The following is a 26,381-nucleotide window of genomic DNA, read 5'->3' on the forward strand; positions in this document are numbered from 1 at the left end:
CATACTAGGCAAGTGTTCTTACGTGCTGGTTTTTTATGGCTGGACTGGTATCTGACTTCCTAACATTGATTCAATAAAGAAATCACAGTGAGTATTGAACAGTCTGCTTGGAAACAAACTTGTGTAATATAACCAATCATGCATTTAGACATTCCTGAGCACTGATTGTGCTCTTGATTTTCCTAAATGCTACATAAACTGCAAACAAAATAAAATTATCTTCAATTTTTCAGACTAAAATAAAAAACAGAAACTCAAACTAAATACATGAAATATAATCCGCTTAAATCATACAGCATCAAATCAATAATCCAAATAAAGTTTATTTGTAAGGTACAATTTTTAAAATGAATTTTCTACAGTTAAAAAAAAACATTGATAAAGACCATGAAAATTTAGTTAGATCTGGATTTGAACCTTGTCACTTAGCAGGTGTGAGACAATGAAAAATGAGTAACTTGGCCAGGAGCATTTTCCTTACTTATAAACAGGTAAGAATGAATGCCTGCTTTGCATGGTAATTTTAAGGATTAGATAGGGACCTAGTACTATGTTATGTTAGGTAAGTGCAAATAATAATAGGTTCTCAATAAATGGTAGTTCTTGTTATCAATTCTACTACAACTAAACAAACTACTGAGCCACAAGAGAGTCCAAGGTCTACTTGGTTAGTGGAATATGATCTTGAGATAGTTGGCTAGTAAAATAAAATCCACACACAGTATATATGACACTGTATAATACGTGTAGTACATACTAACTGAAAGTGAACAATATGAACAAAATGAAAGTTTAGGAGAAAATGGCATTTTGCTTTAATCTTCAACTGATTCTTATTTTAATAATCACGTTATACTACTAAGTCTTAGATTTAAAAAAAACATTTTCCCCACCACGTGGTCCTGGGATTTAACACAGAGGCACTCAATCAGTGAGCTACATTACAAGCCATTTTTATTTTGAGACAGGGTCTTGATAAGTTGCTGGGATTTTAAGTAGCACCCACTTTAAGAAACCATTTCTGAACTTTGAAAAATGAATAAACACACTAGTTGATACTAAAGAGTTTATCAGAAGAAATAAGGCTGAGAGTAGAATCTACCTTGGCTAAAACTAAATACAGATTACTTTCTAAGCTTTACTTTTTAAAAAATTTAATTTTTTTGCAATATGGGGGAATCAGACCCAGGGCCTCATACATGCCAGAAAGGTACCCCTGAGCTATACTCTCAAGTCCACAAAGTTTCATTTTTTGCTTATCCAATACCAGGTCAATTAGGAACTCATAATTTGACAAAAACATTTTTATTAGTAGTGTTTGACTATCTAAAATCTTATCAGCCATGCTATCTGGCAAGTCTTACTCCTATGAGATAATTATCTACTCTTTGAAACTAGAAATAAGTTTTAAGTTTCAATAAATGGTTTGTAGGGAAAAAAAAAAGAATCAGTTGTTAAAAAGTCTTAATTTTTCTTCACTGTACAGCAGCTAATTGTAGGAGTATGTGAATACTTTCTAAGAACTGAAAAAGAGGAAGCCAAAAGCAGAGGTCTGGGTGTATGAACATATGTACACACTTGTGTATAGACTAAACACAAAACAGAGATAAACATTGTTTTGCTGATAAATCAGTGGTATTACTAGCTAAAATGATTAAAATACCACACTATATTTCAGAGGTACTTTGATTAGATTCCATGACATTCAAAATAATAAGCACATTCTTCTAACAGCAAAGAATCCTCCCACTTTTTATTTACTTCAACATACTGATATTTCCATAAACCTGCAAGTGGAAGATAAGCTGTTCAATAAAAGCCATTTCATATATATATATATATATATATATATATATATATATAATATACAGAAATTGTTTTAAAAGTCTATTCAGATAATGGATTCTTTTGGTACTAACAAAAAATTAAGATATAAATAATTGACTAGAAATGAAACCATCACTAAATCAAGATACACAAGAACTGCACTTCATTTCAGAACCAAACAAAAACCAAATAATTCCTACTGTGTTAGAAGAATAAAGTACATTTATCATAGTATACATTATCATATTCCCTTAAATCAGGAACTATTTAAAATTTTTTAAATAAAAAATGTTCAGGCTTAATTCTGTCTGTACATTCAGGAACAATTATATCACTGGTTACATACAATTCTCTCATCATGCAAAAAAGCCTCAATTGTTTTCTAACGTCTAATTAAGTCAAATGAACTAATAATAGCAATTTAATTACCACACTGTAAATAAGAGAGGTGTAGAAACTGAGCAGTTGAATTTTATTTCCTGCCTATAGTATTGTTGCTACTCAACTGATCTTCTTCATCTATCAGAAGAACTATTAAACACTAATGGCCAAAATAAGAATGTCATTATTGTAGCAACTCTGTGATCCTTACAATCGTATGCGTATGTGTAGAAAGGAGGAGAAAACGAAAGCAGAAAGTTAAGACAGATATGTAAAGGGAATACTGATGACTATAATTATATTTATTGGGAAAAAAAAAACCAAAACTGATCTGGTCTGCTTAGTGTACCAAAACAAGCAGTTAGAGCAGACATTAGTGCAAGTTTATTTGTCAAAAAAAGCTAGTTCTGAGGAGAAAAAATTCAATCTTTTCCTTGTAAACACAAAGAAACTCAACAGGAATTTTAAAGAGAGTAGGCCAGAATATGCATCAATAATACTTATAAACTTTCTCAAACAGAAAAATCAAGTTGAAGACAACTGTTAAAATATCTTTCAGCCTGAATATATATCAACCTATATATCTTCTTGTTCCAATCAACTTTTGTTAAAAATAAACAAAAAACCCAACAAACTTTTTATAAGAGGTATCACATCTAGTAGTGATGAAAATAAATTAGTCACCCTCCCCCCCCAAAGACGCTGTTTAACCTCTAAAGCATAAAAAGCTCTACAATATCTTATACAAATTAACTAGTGTTCTTACAAAACTAAAGCAGTTTAGGACTGATGACATTACACTGTATTTGTGGTGAAGTACGAGGCACAAGAATATATGCATTAATTAGGCATTTTCAGTCTAATCAGTCTCTAAGGTTATCATTTAATTCTTGGCAATATATAATAACTGGTATGCATTTTGGTACTTAAGTCATGAGTTGTGGAGAACAAGAAGCAGTGTATTATAGTAAAAGGGTTTGTATTTGACAAACAACTGCAATGTTGAACAAATCTCTTCTATGAATTTTGTGATTTGTTTTGCTGTTGGTCATTTGTAGTAGATCCTGCAAAGATAAAGGGAAAAAAAGTCAACATAATTTGCTGCATATTGCTAATCCTGGAACTATTTGAGCTTAAGCTCCTTTCCACTGATATGGATAATAAGCAAACATAAAAACCTGTAGGCCTAATTAGACTGATCTGAAAAAATCTTTATGCACCCCTTAATATTCTAAAGGGCATATCAGGAATATGTATATATTTGGTGATACGACAAACAGGTTTCAGATTGAATAGTTCTGTGTGTAAATTTCAGTGGAGAGTTTATGATAACACAAATACCTAAAACTAAAAAAAGATTTATATTTCTTATCTTGAAAATATAAAATATTACACCTTAGACTCTGAACACTTTTTTTTTCTTTACAAAAACAGCAATAAAACAGGTGGAAACAAAGAGAGAAAGGGGGTAGGTAAAAGGAAGGGGAAGAGGAAGAAGACTTTAAATGCTCAAGAAGTAATGGATTTTATAGAACCCAGAGATTTAAAAGCTGGCTTAAAAAAAAAAAAAAATTAAGAGCCCCCAAAGAATTTCATAATGCTAAGCAGAATTACTCCTTTGTAAATAGTACACTGAAAAAAAAAAAAACACTAATCACTGAGCTATAAATCTTAAAATTCATACTTACATAGAAAAAGATACGCATTAAATGTGTGAATGTCTTATAGGCAGAGATGGACAAAAGGTCAGAGTTATTTTTCAAAAGCTAGGTTTAAAAAAAAAAATCTGGGCTGGGATTGTGGCTCAGCGGTAGAGCACTCGCCTAGCACAGGTGGGACCTGGGTTCGATCCTCAGCACCCCATAAAAATAAAGGCATTGTGTTGTATCCTAAGCACCCCATAAAAATAAAGGCATTGTGTTGTATGCATCTACACCTAAAAAATAAATATTAAAAAAAAATCCCTTTATTCTTTGACAAAGTGGTGCTGGGTAAAGACTTCCAGCAGTAATGAGGGGTATTTCATTAAGAGTTGACACTGAGTGACAATTGCGCCTGACTGTAAGCCTAGCTACTCAGAAGGCTGAGGCAAGAGGACCATAAGTTCAAGGCCAATCTGGTAATATGATGAAACTTTCTCAAAAAAAAAAGAAAAAGAAAAACTGGCGATGCAGTGGAAGAGCACACAGTAAGTTCAATCCCCAATATCACACACACACACAAAAAGCCAGACACTGTGGTGCATGCCTGTGCATCTCAGCTATTCAGGACACTGAGGTCGAAGAATTAAGTCTGAGGCCAGCCTCAGCAACTTAAAAGAAAAACTGCATCTATTCTAAAAAGAAAGTCAGGTATTGAAAGTCTGAGAAGTTGGTGAAAAATTATAAACAAAGAAACGTTCACTTGAACACATCAACAAAAGAAATCCACAAGGGCTGAAGATTTAGCTCAGCAGTAGGGCACTTGACCATGTGTGAGGCCCTGGATTCAATCCCCATCATCACAACGAAGAAAAAAAATAAAGGTAAAATGGGAAACAAAGACCCCAGGGCAATTAGGAGTTAGGAAAGCAAAAAGTAGGTAATATATTTTTAAAAAGGAAGAGAGATATGTAACAAATACTCCTTAAGATGACATCTGTTCAAGTTAAACATAAGCTAAACAGACTATAGCATATACAATGGAAATGAAATGCTATATGAATCATACCAAAAGGCTAAAGCATAATATGGATAACAAAAAATATTGTAATCCTGACACTATAATAAGACAGTGACTCATCAGGCTGTATCATAGAATTACTCATATTTAATACTATGCTCACCCAAACAATATAATAATTGTTTACTTTCCTGTAACTTAACTATCTTAGGCACCACAAATAAAATAATTTACACTACTGAAAAGCAGTAGTTTGTGAATACAAAGTGTAGGTAGTAGGTATCAAAAAACTTCACTGATAGTGTAGAATATTTACCTTTGTTAAATACCAGAATAACCGATGATCAAAAATAGGGTCTGTGGGTGTAGTACAGTGGTACAGCACTTGCCCAGCATGTGCAAGGCTCTAAATGCCCAGCTTTCCTGGCAAGGCCCTTCCCCTGGTGAGTAATGGAGTCAGCCACCTGTGGATGAGATCTCTGAAACCATGAGCCCCAAATAATTTTTTCTCCTCTATTGATGTTTTTGTTGGATATTTAGGTCACTGCAATGCAAAAGCTGACTAAAACAGCCAGTCATGGTGGCACACAGCTATAATCTCACCAATCCAGGAGGCTGAGGCAGGAGTATCCCAAGTTCAAGGCCGGCCTCAGCAATTTAATGAGACACTGTTTCAAAACAAAAAAATAAAAAGGACTGAGGATGTTGGGCATGCTAGCACATGCCTGTATTGGAAGAGTGAGGCAAATTTGATTACAAGTTTGAGTCCAGCCTCAGAAACTTAGCAAGGCCCTATCTCAAAATTAAAAAAACAAAACAAAATAAAAGGACTGGGGAGACAGCTCAATCCCCAGTACTGGAGCCCGGGGGTGGGGACAGGGAGGACTAGATAGATAGATAGACAGATAGAGATATATATTATATATTTTTATGTAAGATAAATATTCTTGTACAAAGCCAAGTAAACTATAAGAAAAAATAGACATATATTGTAACACGTGCTCTTAAATCAACTCTAGGCATAAAATTTTCTTTTGAAATTGGCCACAGGATTAAAATTTTAGAAACACTGGCATAATAATAAAGCCAATCAGCAAATTTTTAGGAGGTTTTTGATAAGTATAAAGCCAAATAAAGTATATTATCTTAGTCACAGAGAATCACAAAGCCTCAGCGATATTTTTAAAACATCTGACCTTGATTTGATTCTTCAATATTCATGCTTTCTCCATCTGCAGTCTCTAACATTTCTTCATCTTCATCGTCATGTAGATCTTTTGAAATTAGTTGTCTAGCTAATTTAATATTCAGTCCTTCATTGTAGTGAAGCTTCCTCTTCATTTCAAATTGTCGCTTTTTTTCTAAAACATACAAGAAGGGAAAAAAAAAAAAAAAGCTTACAAAGTCTTGACAAGGATTTGCCCAAGCCCATTTTCCAAGTAAAGTTTTACTGGAACACAGTCATATTCACTTGGTTTTGTCAGGTTTAAGGCTGCTTTTGTGCTAAATGGCAATACTGAATCATTTAAGAGACCATAAAACTTACAAAATCTAAAACACTATCTGTGCACTTCATGGAAAAAATTTATCACCTCTGCTTTAAAATGGTTCAAACACATCTCAATGGAAGAACAGGAATAAGACAGAGCCATTGCAAATTGTTTGTAAAAAAAAAAAAATGTGAAGATATAGGAAAATTTTCTAGCAAGAACTGAAAGGGCAAAGAGCAAGCTAGGATACTATATGTTATGTTATGGAGAGAGAGATGGAGAGAGAGAGAGAGAGAGAGAGAGAGAGAGAGAGAGAGAGATGGATGTATGAAGCCTGTACACATATACAGAGAAAATAAAACTCAATGATTAATAGTGGTTATTTCTGGGTTGAAGAACTATGAATAGTTGTAGTATTTTCATGATTTCTATTTTTGTAACTAAGAAAAAATTTCTTTAAAAAAATCCTTATTATCTGTTAAGAAACTGCCATGATTCTAGTGTTCACCACAGAAACAAAGTTAGCAGCAACTCAACACAACTGGTAAGCCTCTTACTAATAGCACTTTAAAAGGATTCTTTACTGCTGTATATCAGTGAGCCCAGATTTTTAAATTTCTAAGACCAATAATAAAAATGAAAAGAGGGGGTCAGTATGAAACTGCCAACTGTTTACCAATGAAAATAATATCACCACTGTAAAGATTTCATTGAATTATTGCTGGACACAGTGGCACAGACCCGTAATTCCAGTTTACTGCTGAAGTAGAAGGATCCCAAGTTTGAGGACATCCTTGTCAACTTAGCAAGACACTATCTCAAAGTAAAAAATAAAAAAGGGATAAAAATGTAGCTCAATGGTAAAGTACCCCTATGTTTACATCTCAGAACTGAGGGGCAGGGAGAGATTTCATTGAATTATTTTAATTTCAAAAAAGCCATAGAGACATCACTCAGAATAAAGGTATTCAAAATACTTTCTTATTGTCCTGTAATTCCTTAAGTTTTCCTTGCCTCCACAGAAAACAGAAATGAACCACTAACAACATTTTACTGACTTTTCTCTAAATACATATTTTGTAAAAATGAGTTATATACTAAGTAAGTCCATTTTTAAAGTCTGTTTTTCATTTATTATATCAGGATGATTATATAGCCTAATATTCCCAGGACAGTCTCATATTAACTTTAACTAGTGTTTTTCAAACTACATTATGCATCTTTAGTAAACTACAATCAACATTTAAAAAGACGAAATAAAACAAGATAAATCGAAATGTTATCACATAAAGCACAGTAAGTTTGTGCAAATTTTACTTTTGTAATTTTATGTGTACAGATATAAATGGATATTGGTAAAAATACAAATGGCCAAATCATTTTTCAACTCACTGATAGGATGTAGGTAACCCATTTCTCCACATTCATATTAAAAGAGAAATTGTTATACTGCCAACTGTTTACCAATGAAAATAATATCACCACTGTAAAGATTTCATCGAATTATTGCTTTTCTCCAGCAGTGGGGATGAAATTCAGGGAAAGGAAAGAAAGGTACCACAATGCTATCTATCTGTGGTACTGGGGTGCTTTACCACAGACCCACATCCCCAGTCTTTTTCATTTTTTGAGACAGTGTTTTGCTAAATTGCTGAAGCTGGCCTGGAATTTGGGATCCTTCTGCTTTGGCCTCCTGAGTTATTGAGATTATAGGTATGGGCCACAATGGCTGGTCATGAGCTGTTTTAATTTGTAGTTTCTTATTTCTAGGACTTGATATTACAATATTTTTCTCTTTGTGAATTATATTTCTATTTAAGAAAATATTTCGTTTTAAGTCTATAAGATAGTGAACTTGGTTTTTTTTTTTTTTGGGGGGGGGTGCGTATCAGGGATTGAATCCAGGGGGTTTAACCACTGAGCCACAACCCCAACCTTTTCTTATATTTTATTTAGAGACAGGGTCTTAGTAAATTGCTTTCGGGCTTCCTGCCTCAGCCTTCCAAATTGCTGGAATTATAGGTATGCAACACTGTGCCTGGCTTAAACTTGGTTTTGTTTGTTATAAATTTGGAATATTCAAAATTTATTATATAATTTAAAAATATAATATTCATTTCATAGAAAGCTAATATAAATGACCTCAATCTTCTTTGAATATATATTATACACACATGTGTGTGTATTTTTCACTACTAGCAATTGAGGCCAGTGGTGTTTTACAACCCTGAGCTACTTTCCTAGCCCTTTTTTAAAAATTTGAGATAGTGTCTCACTAAGTTTCCCAGGCTGGCTTTGAATTTGCAATCCTCCTGCCTCAGCCTCCCAAGTTGCTTATTATAGGTGCATGCCCCCACACCTGGCTTCTCTGAATATTAGTATTTATATTTGTAATCTTTGTATGGCAGAGCAACATAATGCAAAGAGTAAATGAACATTTGAGTTTCAGAACTAGTTCTAATAATAGTCAATTTATATGAACTCAATAAGTGAATTATGCTTTTTATCTACTTTTACTTTTTATGGGGATTATCTCGATTATTTTAAGTTATTAAAAGTTAACATTTACTAAGCACTTATAATATGCCAGGATCAGCGGTAAGTGCTTTAAATGCTTTATTTCATTTGCCACCAACAACTCTAAAATTAAACTTTTTTTTTTTTTGAGATGGAGGTCTCACTGTGCTGCCCAGACTCCAGGGTAGCTGGCACTACAGGTAAGCACCACAACACATTTAACTCTAAAACAAGTATTCTTATGGCTCTCATTTTAGAAATAAGAAACCAAGGCTGGTTACAGTGGCACACAAATGGAATCCCTGTGACAAGCTGAAGTAGTAGAATAGCAAGTTCAAGGGTAGCCTCAGCAACTTAGTGAAACCTTGTCTCAAAAAAATTAAAAAGGGCTAGGGATGTAGCTCAGTGATTAAGTGCTTCTGGGTTAAATACATAGTAACAACAACAACAACAACAAAACAACCCCCCAAACCAAAACTAAACTAAACTGAAGCTCAGAGAAATTAAGCAAATCAGCCAAATGGCATATCTGGAGCACAAACATAGGCTTGTCAGACTCCATAGTCAATAATCTTAATTGCTGTGCTATAAATTACAAGATAATCTAAGAATCTATCAATAAGCAATGATTTTTTTCAGACATGTAACTGTTTAAAGTGATAGAACAGTGCTTGATTTGATACTACATGTACTAATATTGGGATGACTAAAAAAAAAAAAGAGGAAAAATTAAAAAGTGGGAAAAAAATTCCCTATATAATTTATTAATTCTTTTCAGTGGGACCTGAAATTATGAAATTAGTCAAATGGCACCCCCTATAGGCTTGTTCATGTAACTACAACTTGAGGAAACATCCCTAATTACCAAGATCATCCAAACTCTTCAATACACGTTAAAAAAAAAATTCCCTGTTTTTTGAAAAATAATGAGGAACCAAACATAGAAATAATTTCTATTTGAAATCCCATTTCAAAGGCTTTTTGGGGTATATTTTGAAAAAACAAGTCAGAAAGACATTTAGAAGAGATAAGTGAAAATTTCTCTTTTGAATATTAGGTTCACACCATCAAAGTTTCATTGAATTGGCAATATTCTGAAGATAAAAAGAATAGCAAATTATACTTAAGTAGCTATACATGACAAAGATTCTGATAACTAACTAACTAGCAAATATTTGGAGTCAATTCTAATGTTTCTAAATTTACTTATAGTACAGTAGTCCCCACATTGTAAAGTTTCAATTATTTTGAGAGCATGTGTATGTTTTTTCTTTTCTTTCTTTTTTTAATCTTTTACCATATACATTTAGTTTTCTCTTTTTTGGTAGTGCCAGAGATCAAACTTAGGGTCTCATGCATTTTAGGCACGTGCTCTACTACTGAGCTACATCCCCCTAGTCCTTTGTTTTTTCCTTTAAGAAAAACTGAAAATAAACCATATATCATCATTCCTCAGTATTTGAGGGTTTGGTGCCAGGATCCCCTACAGATACCAAAATCTTCAGATGCTCAAGTCACTTATATAAAATGGCACAGTATTTACATATAACCTCCCCACATCCTGTATAATTTAAATAATCTCTAGATTACTTAAAATACCTGATACAATGTAAATGCTATGTAAATAGTTAATACGATATTGTTTGTTACAGTGAGAAAAAAAATCTGTATATGATCAGTACATACTTTTTTTTTCAAATATTTTTCAATCCATGGTTGGTTAAATCCATTGATATAGAATCTTATCTATGAAGGGTCAACTGTATACAATTTATTAATTATTGGGAAGACTACATTTACATGTTCACAAAGTATAAAAAGTTAACAAGGTAAAATATATTCCTTCTTTCCCCACCTCCACAGATAGTCACTGTCAGTTGTAAAAACAGAAACTGGGAGTAGGCAGCAATGCCTTAACTGTGTAAATACTGTATGGTCTATAAGAGCATCTTCCACTCCTGTTTAAAAAAAATGGCTGTTTCCATTTCCTTGGTCAAGAAGTATGACAATGCTGCTCTTTTTTTTTTTTTTTTTTTTTTAAAGTGGTACTGGGGATTGAACCCAGGGGTGCTCTACCACTGAGCTACATTCCCTGCTGTTTTTATATTTTATTTTGAGGCAGGGTCTTGCTAAGTTGCCTAGCCTGGACTCAACCTCCCGAATCACTGGGATTACAGGTGTGCGCTACTGCACCTGTCTCTCTTTTTGTTTTATGGGCCCTATATAGATATTCACTCTACACCTGACCATCTTGGCACATTTCATAAAATGTACCACTATCTTAAAACAGAAAAAGAATGAGCAAGAAGGAAATGAGCTATTAGTTACCTACTTCAAGATCATTCAAACACTCAATGACTCTGAGAGCATTACATTTCTGCACCAGCTGTACAGGGGGTTGAACCCAGGGGCACATTAGCTTGGAGCTACATCCTTTCTAAAAGATTTTAATTTTTTAAAATTCTGAGACAGATTCTTGCTAAGTTTTTGAGGGTCTCACTGAATTATTGAGGCTAGCCTCAAACTTACAATCCTACTGCTTCAGACTCCTCAGTCCCTGGGATTACAAGCATGTACTACTATTCCTGGCTGCATTAATTTAACATGTATTCGCAATGTACCAGACACTAAAAAGTACAAAGAAAGGAACACTTAACAATGGCTGTAAAGATGACATTTTTGTCATTCCGGAATATTTTAAATCGGGGGGGGGGGGGGGACACATTATATAATAAACGCATATTGGTAGAATGTGAATTATAAAAATACTGTTTTCCATTTTCTTACCATCATTTTCCAATCTTCCAAATAATTTTTTCTTTCTTTTTGCAAAAATTATAAGCTTCATGCTGAAAGCAGAAAAGGAAATAAATTACCTTGTTCTTCAGGTGTGAGTTCACTATCCTCCTCTCCACTGCTTTCGTGTTCCCGAGACTGATACTTTGGTTCTGAGCCTTCAGCAGCAGATAATCTATACAACAATCATTTACAAAGAAGTTAAGACTGTGATATCCTTATATTATTTGTCTTAATCAACTTTTGAGACTCATGAAAACATCTGAAGATCATTAATATACTAGCTATAACCTGATATGGAAAATGAAAAGCAAATGAGTAAAATTGGTTGTAGAAACCAATAAGCAAAAGGAACAGTGGGATGGGTACAAGAAATCAATGATAGAAAAGGAAGAGAGCTTTTAGGAATTAGCTAAAAATTAAAACTCAGATAACATAATATTGAAAAAACAAATCCACAGGAAATAAGACACATTTCAACATGTTCAGTTTAGGTACTCTAATCTTCCTGCCATCTGCATACATTTATTTTAATCAAGAAATGAGATTATAATAGTTGGTATGAAAAATCTAGATAAGGACTGGGGATGTTGCTCGGTGGCACAACATATGCTTAGCATACGTGACCCTGGGTTTAATTCCCCAGAACTGCTCCCCTCACCCTCTGAATCCACAAAAATTAGATAAACTTAAGCTTTTATATTTATAGAAATAAAGCAATGTAAAATATAACTTTGTACAATTAAAAACTATGTAAGTGAAGGTGCTTTACTACTTACTTCTTAGCTAAGACATCTGGAGACATAGCTTCAGTGGTTTCTGAATCACTATATGCATCTTCATCCTCACCTATCATACTAGAATGACAAGCAGGCTGTAATTAGCACGTGAAATTATTTTCCCACTAGAAAAAGAAGTTAAGAAAACATAACCCTATCAACTTAATTAAAATATCAATATATTCACTACTCCGTTATCAAATTTTTGAGACTTAAGTTTATAGTGTTTCCACATAAATATTTCAAAGTATAGCACTGACTGGGGATGTAGAGAAGTGGTAGAGTGCTTGCCTAGTATGCATGAGGTCCTTGGTTCAATCCCTAACACCGAGGAAAACAAAAAACAAACTCCCCCACCTAAAACAAAAACTCTGAAAGTACAGCACCAATTTAAAAAAAAAAAAAAAAAAAAAACTGATTAAAAAAAAAAACCATAAAAAATAAATTCAAAAACTCAAATCATTTGATAAAATTATGAAGTTTCAATTATTACATCCAACAGGATAAAACAAATAATGAAAGTAAACTTCTGTCTGGTTTTAGAATATGTATTTACACATAACCATTAAGACAGAGACAGGGCTGGGGTTGTGGCTTAGTGGTATAACACTTGCCTAGCATGTATGAGGCCCTGGGTTCAATTCTCTGCACTGCATATAAATAAATAAATAAAATAAAGGACCACCAACATTTTAAAAAACACACACACACGCGCACGCACATATATATGTATGTGTATGTATTTGTATGTGTGTGTACGTGTGTGTACACACACGTACACACACACACACACACCCCAAGACACATGATCTATGCAGACAAAAGACTAGGTAAAATAACAAAATTAGATATTAAACACCTAATTCAGGAAGTTTGAAAGCTATTTTAATTTTCTCATTCTATTATCTAGGAAAAAATATACCTCATGTCCCTGCAAAAATGGGTATCCTTGGGGCTGGAGTAGTAGCTTAATGGTGGAGCACTTGCCTAGCGTTTGTGAGGCACTGGGTTTGATCCTTAGCACCACATAAAAATAAATAAAAATAAAGGTATTGTGAAAAAATTCTTTTTTTTTTAATATTTTTTTTTTAGTTATACATGGACACGATATCTTTATTTTGTTTATTTATTTTTATGTGGTGCTGAGGATCGAACCCAGTGCCTCACATGTATGAGGCGAGCACTCTACCACTGAGCCACAACCCCAGTCTCCTGTGAAAAAAAATTCTTAAAAAAAAAAAAAGGCATCCTTAATTCTCAAGCCATTGAATGTATATGAAGCAAAACTCAATTGAATTAAGCTCATCTACATTATTGGATTTAATTAAGCAGAGTAGAGTAAAATATACATAATTTGTCAATTTATAGACATGTTCTACAAGAAAATTCTAGATTATATTATAAAATTTACAGATAGATTTTGTGTGTTATATGCATATAAAAACAATAACTTTTTGTATACTAAACAGTGTGAGTGAGATTCTTAGGTAGTGTAACATACTCTTTCTATAAAAAGTATTTTCTTTTAAATATAATGCTTAAAAATGCCATCTGCAGTGGTGCATACTTGTAATCCCAGTGACTCCAGAGGCTGAAGGCAGAAGGATCATAATTTCAAGTCCAGCCTCGGCAAGTTAGTGAGACTCTGGCTCAAAATTAAAAAAAAAATGAAAAGGCCAGGGATATATATAGTTCAATGTAAAATGCCCTTGTGTTTGATCCCCAGTACCAAACCAAAAAAAAAAAAAAAAAAAACCCAAAACAAAAACAAAAACACCTAAAAAGAAATGGAAGACTGGTTGTAACTCAGGGTTGACTGCCGAACTAGCATACGTGAGGCACTGGGTTTGATTTTCAGCACCACATATAAATAAATAAAATAAAGATCCATCAACAACTAAAAAAAATTAAAAAAAAAAAAGAAAGAAATATAATTCATGAAAGGAATGGTAAAACTGAGCAATGAACTGATAAAAGCTGTGAATATGTATCTGTGTATACATACAGCTTCAATTACTTAGGGATCAACCAACCTTTCAGCAACTCTTAGAATAAAGTTATGGGTAAGCCAAAATGAAACAAAGTCAAATATCCCATTCATTTAGATCCATCAGATATGAACGAGCAAAAAAATAATGCCTACATTTCTTTTTTTTTCTTAAATCATGTCCAATCTGAATTATTTTAGGACAATTATCTCCAACTAACACAGGTAAGGCATGGCTACACCATGTTTACTGAGAACAAAGAAAGCCCTGATTTTGGATTCTGGTTCAATAAAATATGTTTTAAGGTATATACCTATAATTAGAAGGTATGAACTTTTTCATGTGTTTCTTCAAATTTTATTAGTATTAAGCATCATTATTTGTAACTACCTTCATTATTTCTCCTTAGTCTTGTCGCATTCTTTAACATCTTGTTTTGTATCAAATTATCCTCTAAAGTTTTCATCCATTGGTTTAAAATACCATATTTTTTTATCTCTATTTTAATGGTGACTTATGAATTTATGTTGTTTTATTTCAATGACAAATTGTTTTAGTCCTAGAAATCTTTACTTTTCAACCAAATTAGGGCATAATCTTATTTACTTATTAAACTTATTTAGAATATCCATCTTCTCATGCTTTTTTGTTTTCTTATTGGATACTGCAGCACAACATCATTTACTAATTCATTAAAAAAAAATAAAAAAATTCTGAGACTCAAAAATGCCAAAAATCACAATGAACTAATAGATTAGGTAAGCTCAAAAAAAAAAAAAAAAAAGAATGTGAGCTAAGTGTGGTAGGTCTATCTGGGGATATAGCTCAGTATAAATCATCCAATCTCCTCTATGGGTAGGGGAGCAGTGGGGTGCATGAGAACATGAAAGAGTAGTAATGAGGTAGTGATAACCATCTGTCAGTTCAGTGTGTTAGGAAAGAGTTACCATCTATGCAGTTATTTTCTGCAAAGCAACAGAATAAGTTTCTACTTTCTACTTGGGAAGCAAATAAACCCAAATATCATCTTCCTTTCAAGAAAGATAAAGCTCACTAATCTATGTGCATCACTAGCAACTAATAATCACTAAGGTACAACAAATACATGTTTACTATTAATGTACAAAATGGCATTCAGAATTTTAAAGTGATACAAACTATTAATAAAAAATTATGCAACTGTTTTATTAATTAGTGTAGTAATAAATATGAAATAAAACACAAATTCAAATCAGCTGTTATCTAAAAACTGCAATCAATTTAAGATGGAAATAAGTTTAAGAAGGAATAATGACTGTGTAACATTACCTGTGGTAAGGAGTGCTTGGTTCATCTATTTTCATTAAACCATAGTCTTTGTCTGCTGGATGATATGTTGCCAAGATGTTCATTTCATCCCACTTCTGGGATTTTTTACTAGAATAAAGACAAAAAGAATGCTTAATATCCATATATTATAAACAAAGTATTCAGAATATATATAAGGCATTCAAAATACTATCACATGCTTAGTCTTTATCTGGCTTGTAGAATTAGAAATAATAAAAATCCAGGATTGATGAATCACATTAGTTACATATTTTTGATTTACTAGATATCAATAACTAATCTAAAAAAACATAACAAATATTTTCTTGGCATAATTTCTTCGGGATAGCTATTACAAATGAGAACATAAAACTACAGAGAAAGCCTCATCAAATTCTAAATCAAAATCTATACTAAGTTAAAATTGAGAATAAAATTATAGCTTAATCTGCCTTTAATCTAGAAAATTAGGATTTACTTAAGGGAAACAGAAATGCTTTAGGAATAACTGATAATATCCATTCAATAAAGTGTTTATGCAACTACTAAAGTGCTTAATAATTAAATGCCTTAATTATAAATTCTTATCCACCCATTAAAAAGGTCCTCAAAAGTCTACCAGTCAACATTATTTTTTTTTACATTATACAGTTTGTGAATTTTGTTATGTAATTGAAAATAAAACTAATTTAAAAGAAAATCAATGTAAAATTTTAAACAGTGAGTCAAATCACCATTTCTGCATTTGGTCCAAATTGGATAGATTTTACTTTACATATTTTTGATTTCCCAAATCTTGAAGAATGATGTACTTAATACCATATTCCCTTCTTCATGTTCTCAAATGGGTTTCCCGAGTCATTTCAACAATTACACATCCACTTCTAGCAGGTAAGTGTGACTTTTTGTTTTCTTGCTTTCTACCCTAAGACTCAGTGTCCACATTTCAGACTAAGAATATTTTTTTATTGCAGTAAAAATATACATAATGTACAGTTCACCATTTCAACCATTTTAAAGTGCAATCCTGTGGCATGAAGCATATTCACACTGTTGCACAATCATCACCACCATCCTCCTCCAAAAACTTTTTCATCTTCCCCAACTGTAACTCTACAGTTGAATACTAACTCCCCGTATTTCCCTTTGCCCAGCTCCTGGCAACCACCATCTTACTTTCTGTTGTTATGAATTTGACTACTCTAGGTATCTCACTTCACTGAAATCATACAGAATTTGTCTTTTTGTAAAGGCACTTAACATAATGTCTAAAAGGTTCATCTATGTTCTAGCTTAAGTCAGAATCTTTTTTAAAGCTGAATAACATTCCAGCGCAGCCAAACTAAGCACTTTTGATTATGCTTCAAGTCTTAATTACCCTTCATTTTCTCAATAGGCAAAAGTTGGCCCAGATATTCCACAGGTAATCCAAACTACAATTCCCGGTTTTCTCCAAAAATCAATGTCAGAAATTACCTAGTTTTTTCACTTTGAAATGGTCAAAACCTTCAAAGCTTGTAAGAAAAATTTAAGACACATGAGTTGTCATTTTTAAGCAGAGAAATAACATTTTAAATGCTGTGGTATTCATTCAGCATAGAACTCACAGGGATATCCACTCCATTCACCTGAATTTTCAACTAACCAATTTAAGTGTCACAAATACCCCAAGAGTCACTTGACTGAACTAGACTGAGTAAAAAGGATCTTGCTTTAATAACACTGATTTCCACAGATGCCTAGGATTCTATCCCAGTAATAACTGGTATTGTGGCAGAAAACAAAACAAACTCAACTGGGAGACATTTAAGGTTTAAATTTCAGTTATCCTTCACTAGTCCTGTGACTATAGACAAGTTCAGTAAACATTCTCTCTTGGGTTATGTTTACATAGACATTATAATAAGAGGGGAGTTTAATAACAGTTCTTATGACTTAGAATTGTTGAGAGAATCAACTGAAATGATGTCTATAAAACCAAATGGTACTTATAAAAGTACCATGCAAATATAAGGAGCTTTTATGATTTTGAAATGAAATCTTGGGTTAAGAATCCTGAACAAAGCCAGGTGAGATGGAACACACCTCTGATCTTGGTGACTCAGGAGACTGAGATACAGGTATCCAAAATTCAACGCAAACCTCAGCAACTTAGGGAGGAGAATGTCTAAATAAAAAGTAAAAAGGGCTGGGGATGTAGTTCAGTGGTGGAGCATCCCTGGGTCCAATCCCCAGTAGAGCAAAAAAGAATCCTGAAACAAGGTCTTCCTTAGCACAGTAGAAGATGGGTTCAGATATGGCATCCTGAAAAGAAGTTTCAACTGCGCTTGAAATGATTTAGACTTAAGGCCTGCCACAGAATGAGCACTTTTAAAAAGCAATCTGCTTTCCATTTCCAATTAAATCTAGTTTTAGAAATTTAATTTTGGTAAATATTTCTATCACCTACAAATTTTTGACTTAGAAAGCCAATTATCAGGTTTGCAATATCCTAAGATTTAAGAGAAATAAAATAGTCAAGGGTATTCTGATTCACAGGATAATGAAAAAAAAAATCTTAAAAAAAAAAAAATTGGGGTATTGGGAATCAAACCCAGGGCTTCATAAGGCTAGAGAAGCACTTTACTACTTTTTGAGAGAGGTCTTGCTAAATTGCCTAGGCTGGTCTCACACTTATGATCCTCATACCCCACCCACCTGAGTTGCTGGAATTACAGGCCTGTACCACTGCACCTGGCCAAGTACAAGTTTTAAGAGTAGATTTTGTGAAAGAAACAATCCAATTAATAAGGAAAGCTTATGTTGTAACTAAATGTTCCCTCCTAATATTTCCTACTAAAGATGTGAAGGAAAACTAGGATATCTCCATTTACATCATGGGCAAACAGGCAAAACTACAGTGTAGGGATGTGTATTTAGATAATTATCAGAACTAAGTCAGAATGATTATTTCTATTCAGGGAAAGGAGAAGACTGAAATGGCAGGGACATTTCTGAATTCATAGAAACATTTCATTTCTTGATCAGAATGGTAGATACAAAGGCGATTGCTTTTTATTAATTTCTTTTATTTTTTTTAGCTGTAGTTGGACACAATACCTTTATTTTATTTATTTATTTTTTATGTGGTGCTGAGGATTGAACCCAGTGCCTCACATATTTTAGGTGAGCACTCTACCACAACCCCAGCCCCTTATTAATTTCTTAAGCTTTAAACTTTACATTTAATACTCTTTTCTGGATGCATATTACAAGAATACATTTTAAAAATAAACTTAAATGACCGTGTTGGGTGCTTCCTAATCTCAACATAAAACAAGTTATTCCTAAATGGTAAATGAATTAAAAACGACAATTTATCATCATTATTTAAAATACAAAAAGAATGAAGATGGACCACTAGTGAGGGGAAGAGACATTATTAACACCTTATATTATTTATATAATATTATTATATATATTATTATTATTATATATTATATTATTATATATATTAACACCTTATAAATCTGTTTTGCAAGATAATGACAGAAGAAAAAGAACTACAGGACACAGTACAAATTGTCTTTTCTTAAAATTAAGACTAAAATTTAATAAGTACAATCCATGCACCCTAAGCCATTAATAGTTTCCTTTTTACTTTTTCTTCAGTACTGGGGTTTGAATCCAAGGGTGCTCCATCACTGTGCTACACACTCAGCCCTTTTTATTGCTTTTTGAGAGAGAGTCCTCCCATGCTGCCCAGGCTGGTCTTAAACTCTTGATCCCCTGCTGCAGCTGGGATTATAAGCATCTGCCAACATACCTGGCTAGTTTTTAACCTTCTTAATGATTGAATAATAATAAAACACTTAAAAAACCTAGGTAAGTAACATAACAAAACACTTTTATAACATAATAAAATACCAAATTTAGATATTTAAATTGAATCCAAGATTTTCCTATTTAAAACAAGGCAAAAATGGGCATATCTACATGTATTCTATTCACTGATGATTTTAGGACAATTTGCTAGGATAGTGTTTCTGAGTTAAAATTTATCAAGGGCTTTGTGGTATAGCTCTATGCTGCTACATAGCCTTTTTTTTTTTTTTTTTGGCGGGGGGTGGTGGTGGTGGTACTGGGGATCCAAACCTGGGCCCTGGGAGCACTCAATCACTGAGCTACCAGCAGATTCTTGTTATGGACCAGACTGGAGACTCAAGTGATGCTCCTGCCACAGACTCCCAAGTAGCTGGACTCAAGGCATGTTTCACTGTACCCAGCTTTCTATACAACTTTTAATAGAGAAGACTATTTGTGAAGTCTCTAATAATCACTAAAACATTGCTAGGGCTGAGCATCTATGGGTTTGTTTTTACACTTCAGCAAGTATAAAATAGTATTTAAGAGCTGTTTTGTATTTCTTTGCTCATTATCTAATAAATAGTATGACAAATGCTTATTTTGCTTTCCTTGTGTGAATTGTTTATATCTTTTGACTATCTATTGGTAATTTTCTCCTGTTAATTTGAGTGAATTCTTAGATTCACATAAATAACCACATTATATACATAACCCAATTTTTCCCCAGCCTGCCATTTATTACTTTCCACTGTAAATGAAAATTAAAAGTTTTATATATTCAAAGTAACATTCAACCTGTGCATTTCCTTAGCATAAGAGAAAAAGAAATCCTTAGAATTGTTCTTATCCAAAAAAGATAATCATCTTACAAAAACAAGCATTTTAAATAAGGGTCTAAAACAAAAAGTTCCAGCCAGGCGCGATGGTGGTGTATGCCTATAATCCCACTGGGGAGGCTGAGGCAGGAGGATCTCAATTCAAGGCCAGCCTAGCAATTTAGTGAGGCCCTAGGCAACATAGGGAGACCCTGTCTCAAAACAAAACATAAAAAAAAAAAAGCCTGGGGATGTGGCTTGGCATTCCCTGGGTTCAATTCCCAGATCCCAAAACAACAGCAACAAAAAAAAACAGGCTCAAAAAATGCTAAGAATTTTTTAGGTGGAAAATTAGTGAAAAAAAGAAAGTATGTATGGAAATTAGCACCTCTAAAGTTCTGGTAGAAACTGTGGAGAAACAAAACTCAGGGAGCAAACGTGAGTTTAATCCCAATACCATAATGAAATGTATGACCTCTTTGGATATCTCTGCAGACAAAAATAGGGGAACCACCACCACTTATATGGCAGCTCTGCTGTGATGGTGAAAGTACCTGCTGGTTTCAGTTTCCTCCCTCCCCCTTGGGTAACTGGTTTTCCTACAGCCTAAATCTGGTCCTGAAAAAGTCACCATTTTTTATTTTGTTAGCTAATGAGATGCCATCTCAAAGAACTACTTGTACTTCTTGTCACTTAATAGTTCTATGATTGAAATGGAATGGCGGATTTTGCTTCAAGGTGTTAAACCTCTAATTGCACATTTCAATAAATGTTTTTCTTTTAATAAAGATTCAACATAGGTTGACAAAGCACAAGACTTTGAAGCTTGATACCACTACTGAACAATTAAAGTAAGACATATAACAATAAAAACTATCACGAGAGCGCAAAAAGTAACTTTTGGAAAACAAACTTTGTTTTACTCAACAAAGCTTTGGATATAATATTCCATGTCCCTTTAATAGGCAGAAAGACGAAGTTGGAGCATGCTTATATCTTACATTATATCAAAGAAAATCCAAGAATAAATTTTTCAAGCTGAATTTACCTGTATTATCTAAGACTACTGTAGAAGTCAGATTGAACAGAGTAGCAAATTCCAAAAGAGATAATGTAAAAACAACCCGAAATGTGGGGAAAATCAGAGTTCTAAATTTCTATTATTCTCAACTAACAGAGTAATAGAGTAACAGTTTAGGGTTAAACACTTCAAATTTATTAACTCATTTAATACTTAAAAAGGTATAGATAAAAATAGCTCACTGAAAATCAGGGGTAATAAAATCTGCTAATGGAGTGGCAGACAAGATCTGAACCAAGGCAATCTAGTTCTTGATTAAGCACTAAACTATAATACTTTTCACATGACAGCATTAGTAACATTTAACATCATATTTTCATAACTCAAAATGAACATTTTCACACTTTAGTTTCTGAAAAATAATACATCTTAAAATGGATGGCATCTTATAAACATAACTGGCAATAATTTTTCTTTCTTGATGGTATATCTTAGAATCAATGGTATCTTACTTTCAACAAAATACTCACACATATTAAGTCTGTCAGGTTAGACCTTCACAAGCTGTGTACTACATTTGAGATATCTTGATATCAAAGAATAGGAATTCCACAATCATAGGACAGTGGTGTTCGAACTAGTTGAAGTATAACTGTGCTATGGTGTACTGAGATTTATCTTTGCCTAATTATGTGGATTTATGGATCCTGTTTGGTTTTAATTAACCCTCAAAAAAATGGTACCAGACAAATGGTACCTGAAGAAACTACTCACTGAAACTAAAAAGAACCACTGCAAAATATAAAGAGAACTATAAGAAAATAACAGCACTGAGTCAACTAAAAAGCCCACTACTGATGGCTTGATTAGTTCTAACTAGAACTGTATCAAAAAATAAAAAATGCTTAAGTCTATTTGAGATATGAACCTCAAATTTATAGACCTCACTTTATGTGTATATTGAACCTTGAAAGTTATGTGTTGTTAGTACACATATGTGTATATGAATTATGAACATATATATTTGAAGTGTTTTAATTTTTTCCCTTTAAAAAATCTCTTGGTAATAAATCTCTTTATAATAGAGGACAGAGATGAAATAACTGCATTTTACACAGTAAAGGCACCAACAGAAGGTAGGGTTCCTCTTAATTATTTGTGCATTCTCTATGTGGGGATTCACTTACTTGCTCAAATTTATTTGCAATCCCAAAACTAGTATTGGAGGTGCCTTAGTGGTTGCTCACAAACACAAGCAGACTAAAAAATGTGGGGGTTGTTCACTGTACATATTCCCAGTTGAAGCCAAAGGCAATGCCTGGATTACTTCTTTCAGCTTTTGTACTGTAAAAGTATCTTTTTCATGGTCTATTTAGTACCATGGGGTTTTTGTTTTGTTGTTTTGCAGTACTGGGAACTAAAACCAGGGGCGCTCTACATTTTTAGCCCTTTTTATTTTGAATTGGGGTTGTGCTAAGTTGACCTGGCCTCAGCCTCTCAAGTTGCTGGAATTACAAGTGTGTACCAACACACCCAGCTAGCACCATATTTTTGTATTTTTATTGGTGAATGGCTACCAAGAACAAAGTTCTGGTTAGTGTTCCTAAGAACAAAGCTGTCACGTGACTTGGTAGATAAACTTTTTTCAGGTAAGAGTTAGAGTACTATTGGCCATGAATTTAAGGCTAATGAATCAATATGTTAAATAAGATGTCCTTAAATAGAAACACACAGAAAACAAGGTTATATATTAATCAGTTGATGAAAATGAGACTAGAGGCTTGTAGAAACCAAAGCCCACAATTTCCCCTGGCAGCAAGGGTTTGGTATTTACTAATTTAGCACCTATGAGGACTTTACAGAACATAATTACTGCAAGTAATGATAATCAACTTAGATTCTTGCCTTATACTCTTTGATCATTTTCACATAGACCATTACATTATCTTTATGAGTGTCTTAATTTTTAAGTGCATTGTAAATTGCAAGAGCTATTTATTTTCAGTTCTTTTTATACAAGACGGGAAATGTTGGAATCCTATGTGAAGGAACATAAACACTATAGAAAGTTCAAATGTGTTCAACTTTATTTTTATTGTTTCTGTTCAAAGCAGCTCTCATAAAGTTACTAATATTGCTTGCAATGAGCTGTAACATAAATAATAATGTATACTGTATTACTAATATAATTCGTTTCTGTGCTTTACAGTCATATAACACTGATCATGAAAGAGCTCATTTCCTTTGCCACCTGAAACTAAACATTATGAACCTCAATGAATTAGGGCTTCATAGGTCCCTTTGAAAACAAGGATATAACCCTCCACTAGTCAAGTCAGTCCCTCACCTTGCAAAAATCCCTTTTAAGTGAGTCTGCCTCACCAAAAGTGACTACAGAAGCAGCGATTGTACCTTGTTGAGTCAGTGTAGTATAGTAAAAACCTGGATCTAAATGCCAGTCAATTACAGAGAGGCTAACCCTAGAGTGGGGGTCATGGGTTAGAGCAGATCAAACTTGAGATAGAGAAGGAAACAAAAGTTAAGAGGAAATAAGATACATGATAGCTGGACAGTATGAAGCTCACATTGAATAACAGCTAAATAACATAAAAGCCAGTGAGAATCATATTCCTGCTGCTGAATACTCTTCTTAAGGCTGCATTGGGGGTGTTGGGTAGTTATTTTATTTATTTTTTAATTATCTTGGTCTTCCTGCTCTAGTTATGTTCTATGTTCTAATGAGATTCTGTTCTTAATCTCATGATCTCTCTAACCATGACACCCTCAATCTCTCATTTAAAGCAGTTTCTCCAAATAGAGGCTGGAAAACTGTCTGAGGGAAATAAAATTCAAGTGTCCAAAGGAGTGTGCATGTAAAGAGGAGTTAATGTCCCTTCTGATCTTAAAAGGCCACCATTTTAAATTACACTGTTAGTACTTTCTTCAAGGTAGCATAAATCCCCGTAAATATTTGCCTCCATAAAATAATAGTTCCTTTTATGGTCCTAAATTAGATCATTCCTACAGGAATGCCCTAGTTTTAATATTCTAAGATTTCATAAACATCCTTATTTTAGCTTTATGAGTAACATTTCAATAACTTTCTTAGGCCTTATTTCCAGAATGCAGAGTCCTTATAGTTCCAATATCCTATAACATCCATGATCTCTTACACTTCTAACCCAGGAGTATATTTTATACTATAGATACTACACTGCAACATCTTTTTTTTCATTGAGCATTGTACCTTAGATATCTTTCTCTGTACACAAAACGCTTCTCATTTTTTTAAGGCTAGCATAATGTTCCATTATACAAATGCACCAGAATTAATATTTCACCAGCTCTTACTATTGGACCTTGGGTTGTTGCCAGTTATTTACATTACACACGCTACTTAGAGTGACTATCTCAACTTGCTGTTCTCTGAACTGCTCTGAACTTGGTACCTCTTAATAGGAACAAAAACTAGAAAGAACCCAAAATCTAGTTGCAGATGCATAAATATTTATCAATAAATAAATTTCCATTAAACACACATCAAAGGCTTGGAAAATTTTGGTTTCTTTTACTGTAGAGATAATGACAAACCAGGAACTCAGTGAGAGTGGCACGAAGCTTAATGGGCAAACCGTCTTTTCTTTTGAGAAGTGTATCAGCTTGACCCTAGATCCTAAAGGTAAAATACACTTTTCCTATGGAAAAATTTTAGATGCCTCCGAGATCAAGTTAAGAAATAATAAAAGCTTAAGAGGTGAAGCTTTGAAATTTGGATTAGATTCTCTAATGCTGCCAATTGTGGAAAGTTCAAAGGCTATGTTTGTTTAAAAATACTACATATACACACATACTTTAAAAAATGAAACAAACAATAAATGCCACAGCTCCTGCCTTCTCTGGAATCACCCCACCCGGCGCGGGCCGGAGGAGCAAAGCCGGGCGGCGCCGCATCCGCTCAGCCTCTCCCTCCGGCAGCGCACGGGTCGGGGTCGGTAACGGCGGCGGCGCCGGCACTCGCCCGCCCGGGAAGGAGGGGCTTCCCTGACCGTCCCTTCCGGCTCTCACCTCAGCTCCTCTTCAACGCTCCGGTGGGGCTGCTCGGCCGAGGCCACCACCGATGAAGTCGTAGACGTCTTGTTCTTCAGGATCCCCTTGATGGGCCGGTGCGAGGCCGTCGAGGCCGCCATTACCGGTCTTTCCGGGTGTCGGCTCAGGGTCGCTGCTGGCGTAGGGTCCGGGAAGAGAAGGTCGGGCGCTAGCAGAGACTCGCCAGACAGCCGCGAAGCCCGTTTAGGGCTAACGCGGCCGCTCCCGCTGTCGCAGAAAAGACTACCAGCGTCGCTGTCAAGACACAACGACCCCAACGCCCCAGCCAACGCCGCGCGGCTGGTGACCCTCCGCCGCCGGCACTTTACCTACCGACCGCGAAGAGAGGCCGGCCTACTGCCCCAACAGGGGAGCGACGCCGACGCCGAAGCCAAGCGGGCCCGCCCTCTCGCGATATCTAGGGAGGGGGCGTGGCAAGAACAAAGCCGGCTTCCTAGCCCCGCCCTCTCTGCGCTCCCGCTCTGCGCACCTCACCCCAGCGAAGCGCTAGGAGTTTAAGAGAACCTTAGAAGAGGTTCCCGGCTTTCTTCTGTAGACTTTCACGTCTCTCAAGCAGCCTCTCTCCTACTACCTTATGAAGCCGTATTGTTATTTCTTTTGTATGTCGGAAAGCTGAAACTCAGAAGTGACCTTACTCCCCAAAGACACTAGCTGACTTTCAAAGAAATGTTGTCTCCTTTTCCTATTCAATCCTTAGGAAAGCTTAACTCCCTATTGTAAAATCATTGAATATCAGCGTTGGAATGGTCCTTAAAGACCTATTATGAAATCATAGGATATTGCCTTTATGAAATCGAAGAATGCCCAATTTGGAATACCCTAACTTATTTTTACCACTGAAGAAG

The 26,381-nt window shown here is 34.4% G+C and overlaps 1 protein-coding gene across 1 annotated transcript; it reads right to left on the bottom strand.

Moving 5' to 3' along the window:
* Positions 1-303: 303 nt before the first annotated feature.
* Positions 304-25,915, bottom strand: Ppp1r2 (protein phosphatase 1 regulatory inhibitor subunit 2). The gene is made up of 6 exons (XM_027936115.2): positions 25,495-25,915; positions 15,748-15,855; positions 12,452-12,529; positions 11,753-11,847; positions 6,066-6,230; positions 304-3,272 (listed from the first exon to the last, which is right to left on the bottom strand). Exons 1-6 carry the CDS (start codon positions 25,614-25,616, stop codon positions 3,226-3,228), a joined length of 615 nt encoding a protein of 204 aa, XP_027791916.1. The 5' UTR covers positions 25,617-25,915; the 3' UTR covers positions 304-3,225.
* Positions 25,916-26,381: the final 466 nt, after the last annotated feature.

Source organism: Marmota flaviventris, chromosome 8, assembly GCF_047511675.1.
Source record: "Marmota flaviventris isolate mMarFla1 chromosome 8, mMarFla1.hap1, whole genome shotgun sequence".
Classification (NCBI taxonomy): Eukaryota; Metazoa; Chordata; class Mammalia; order Rodentia; family Sciuridae; genus Marmota; species Marmota flaviventris.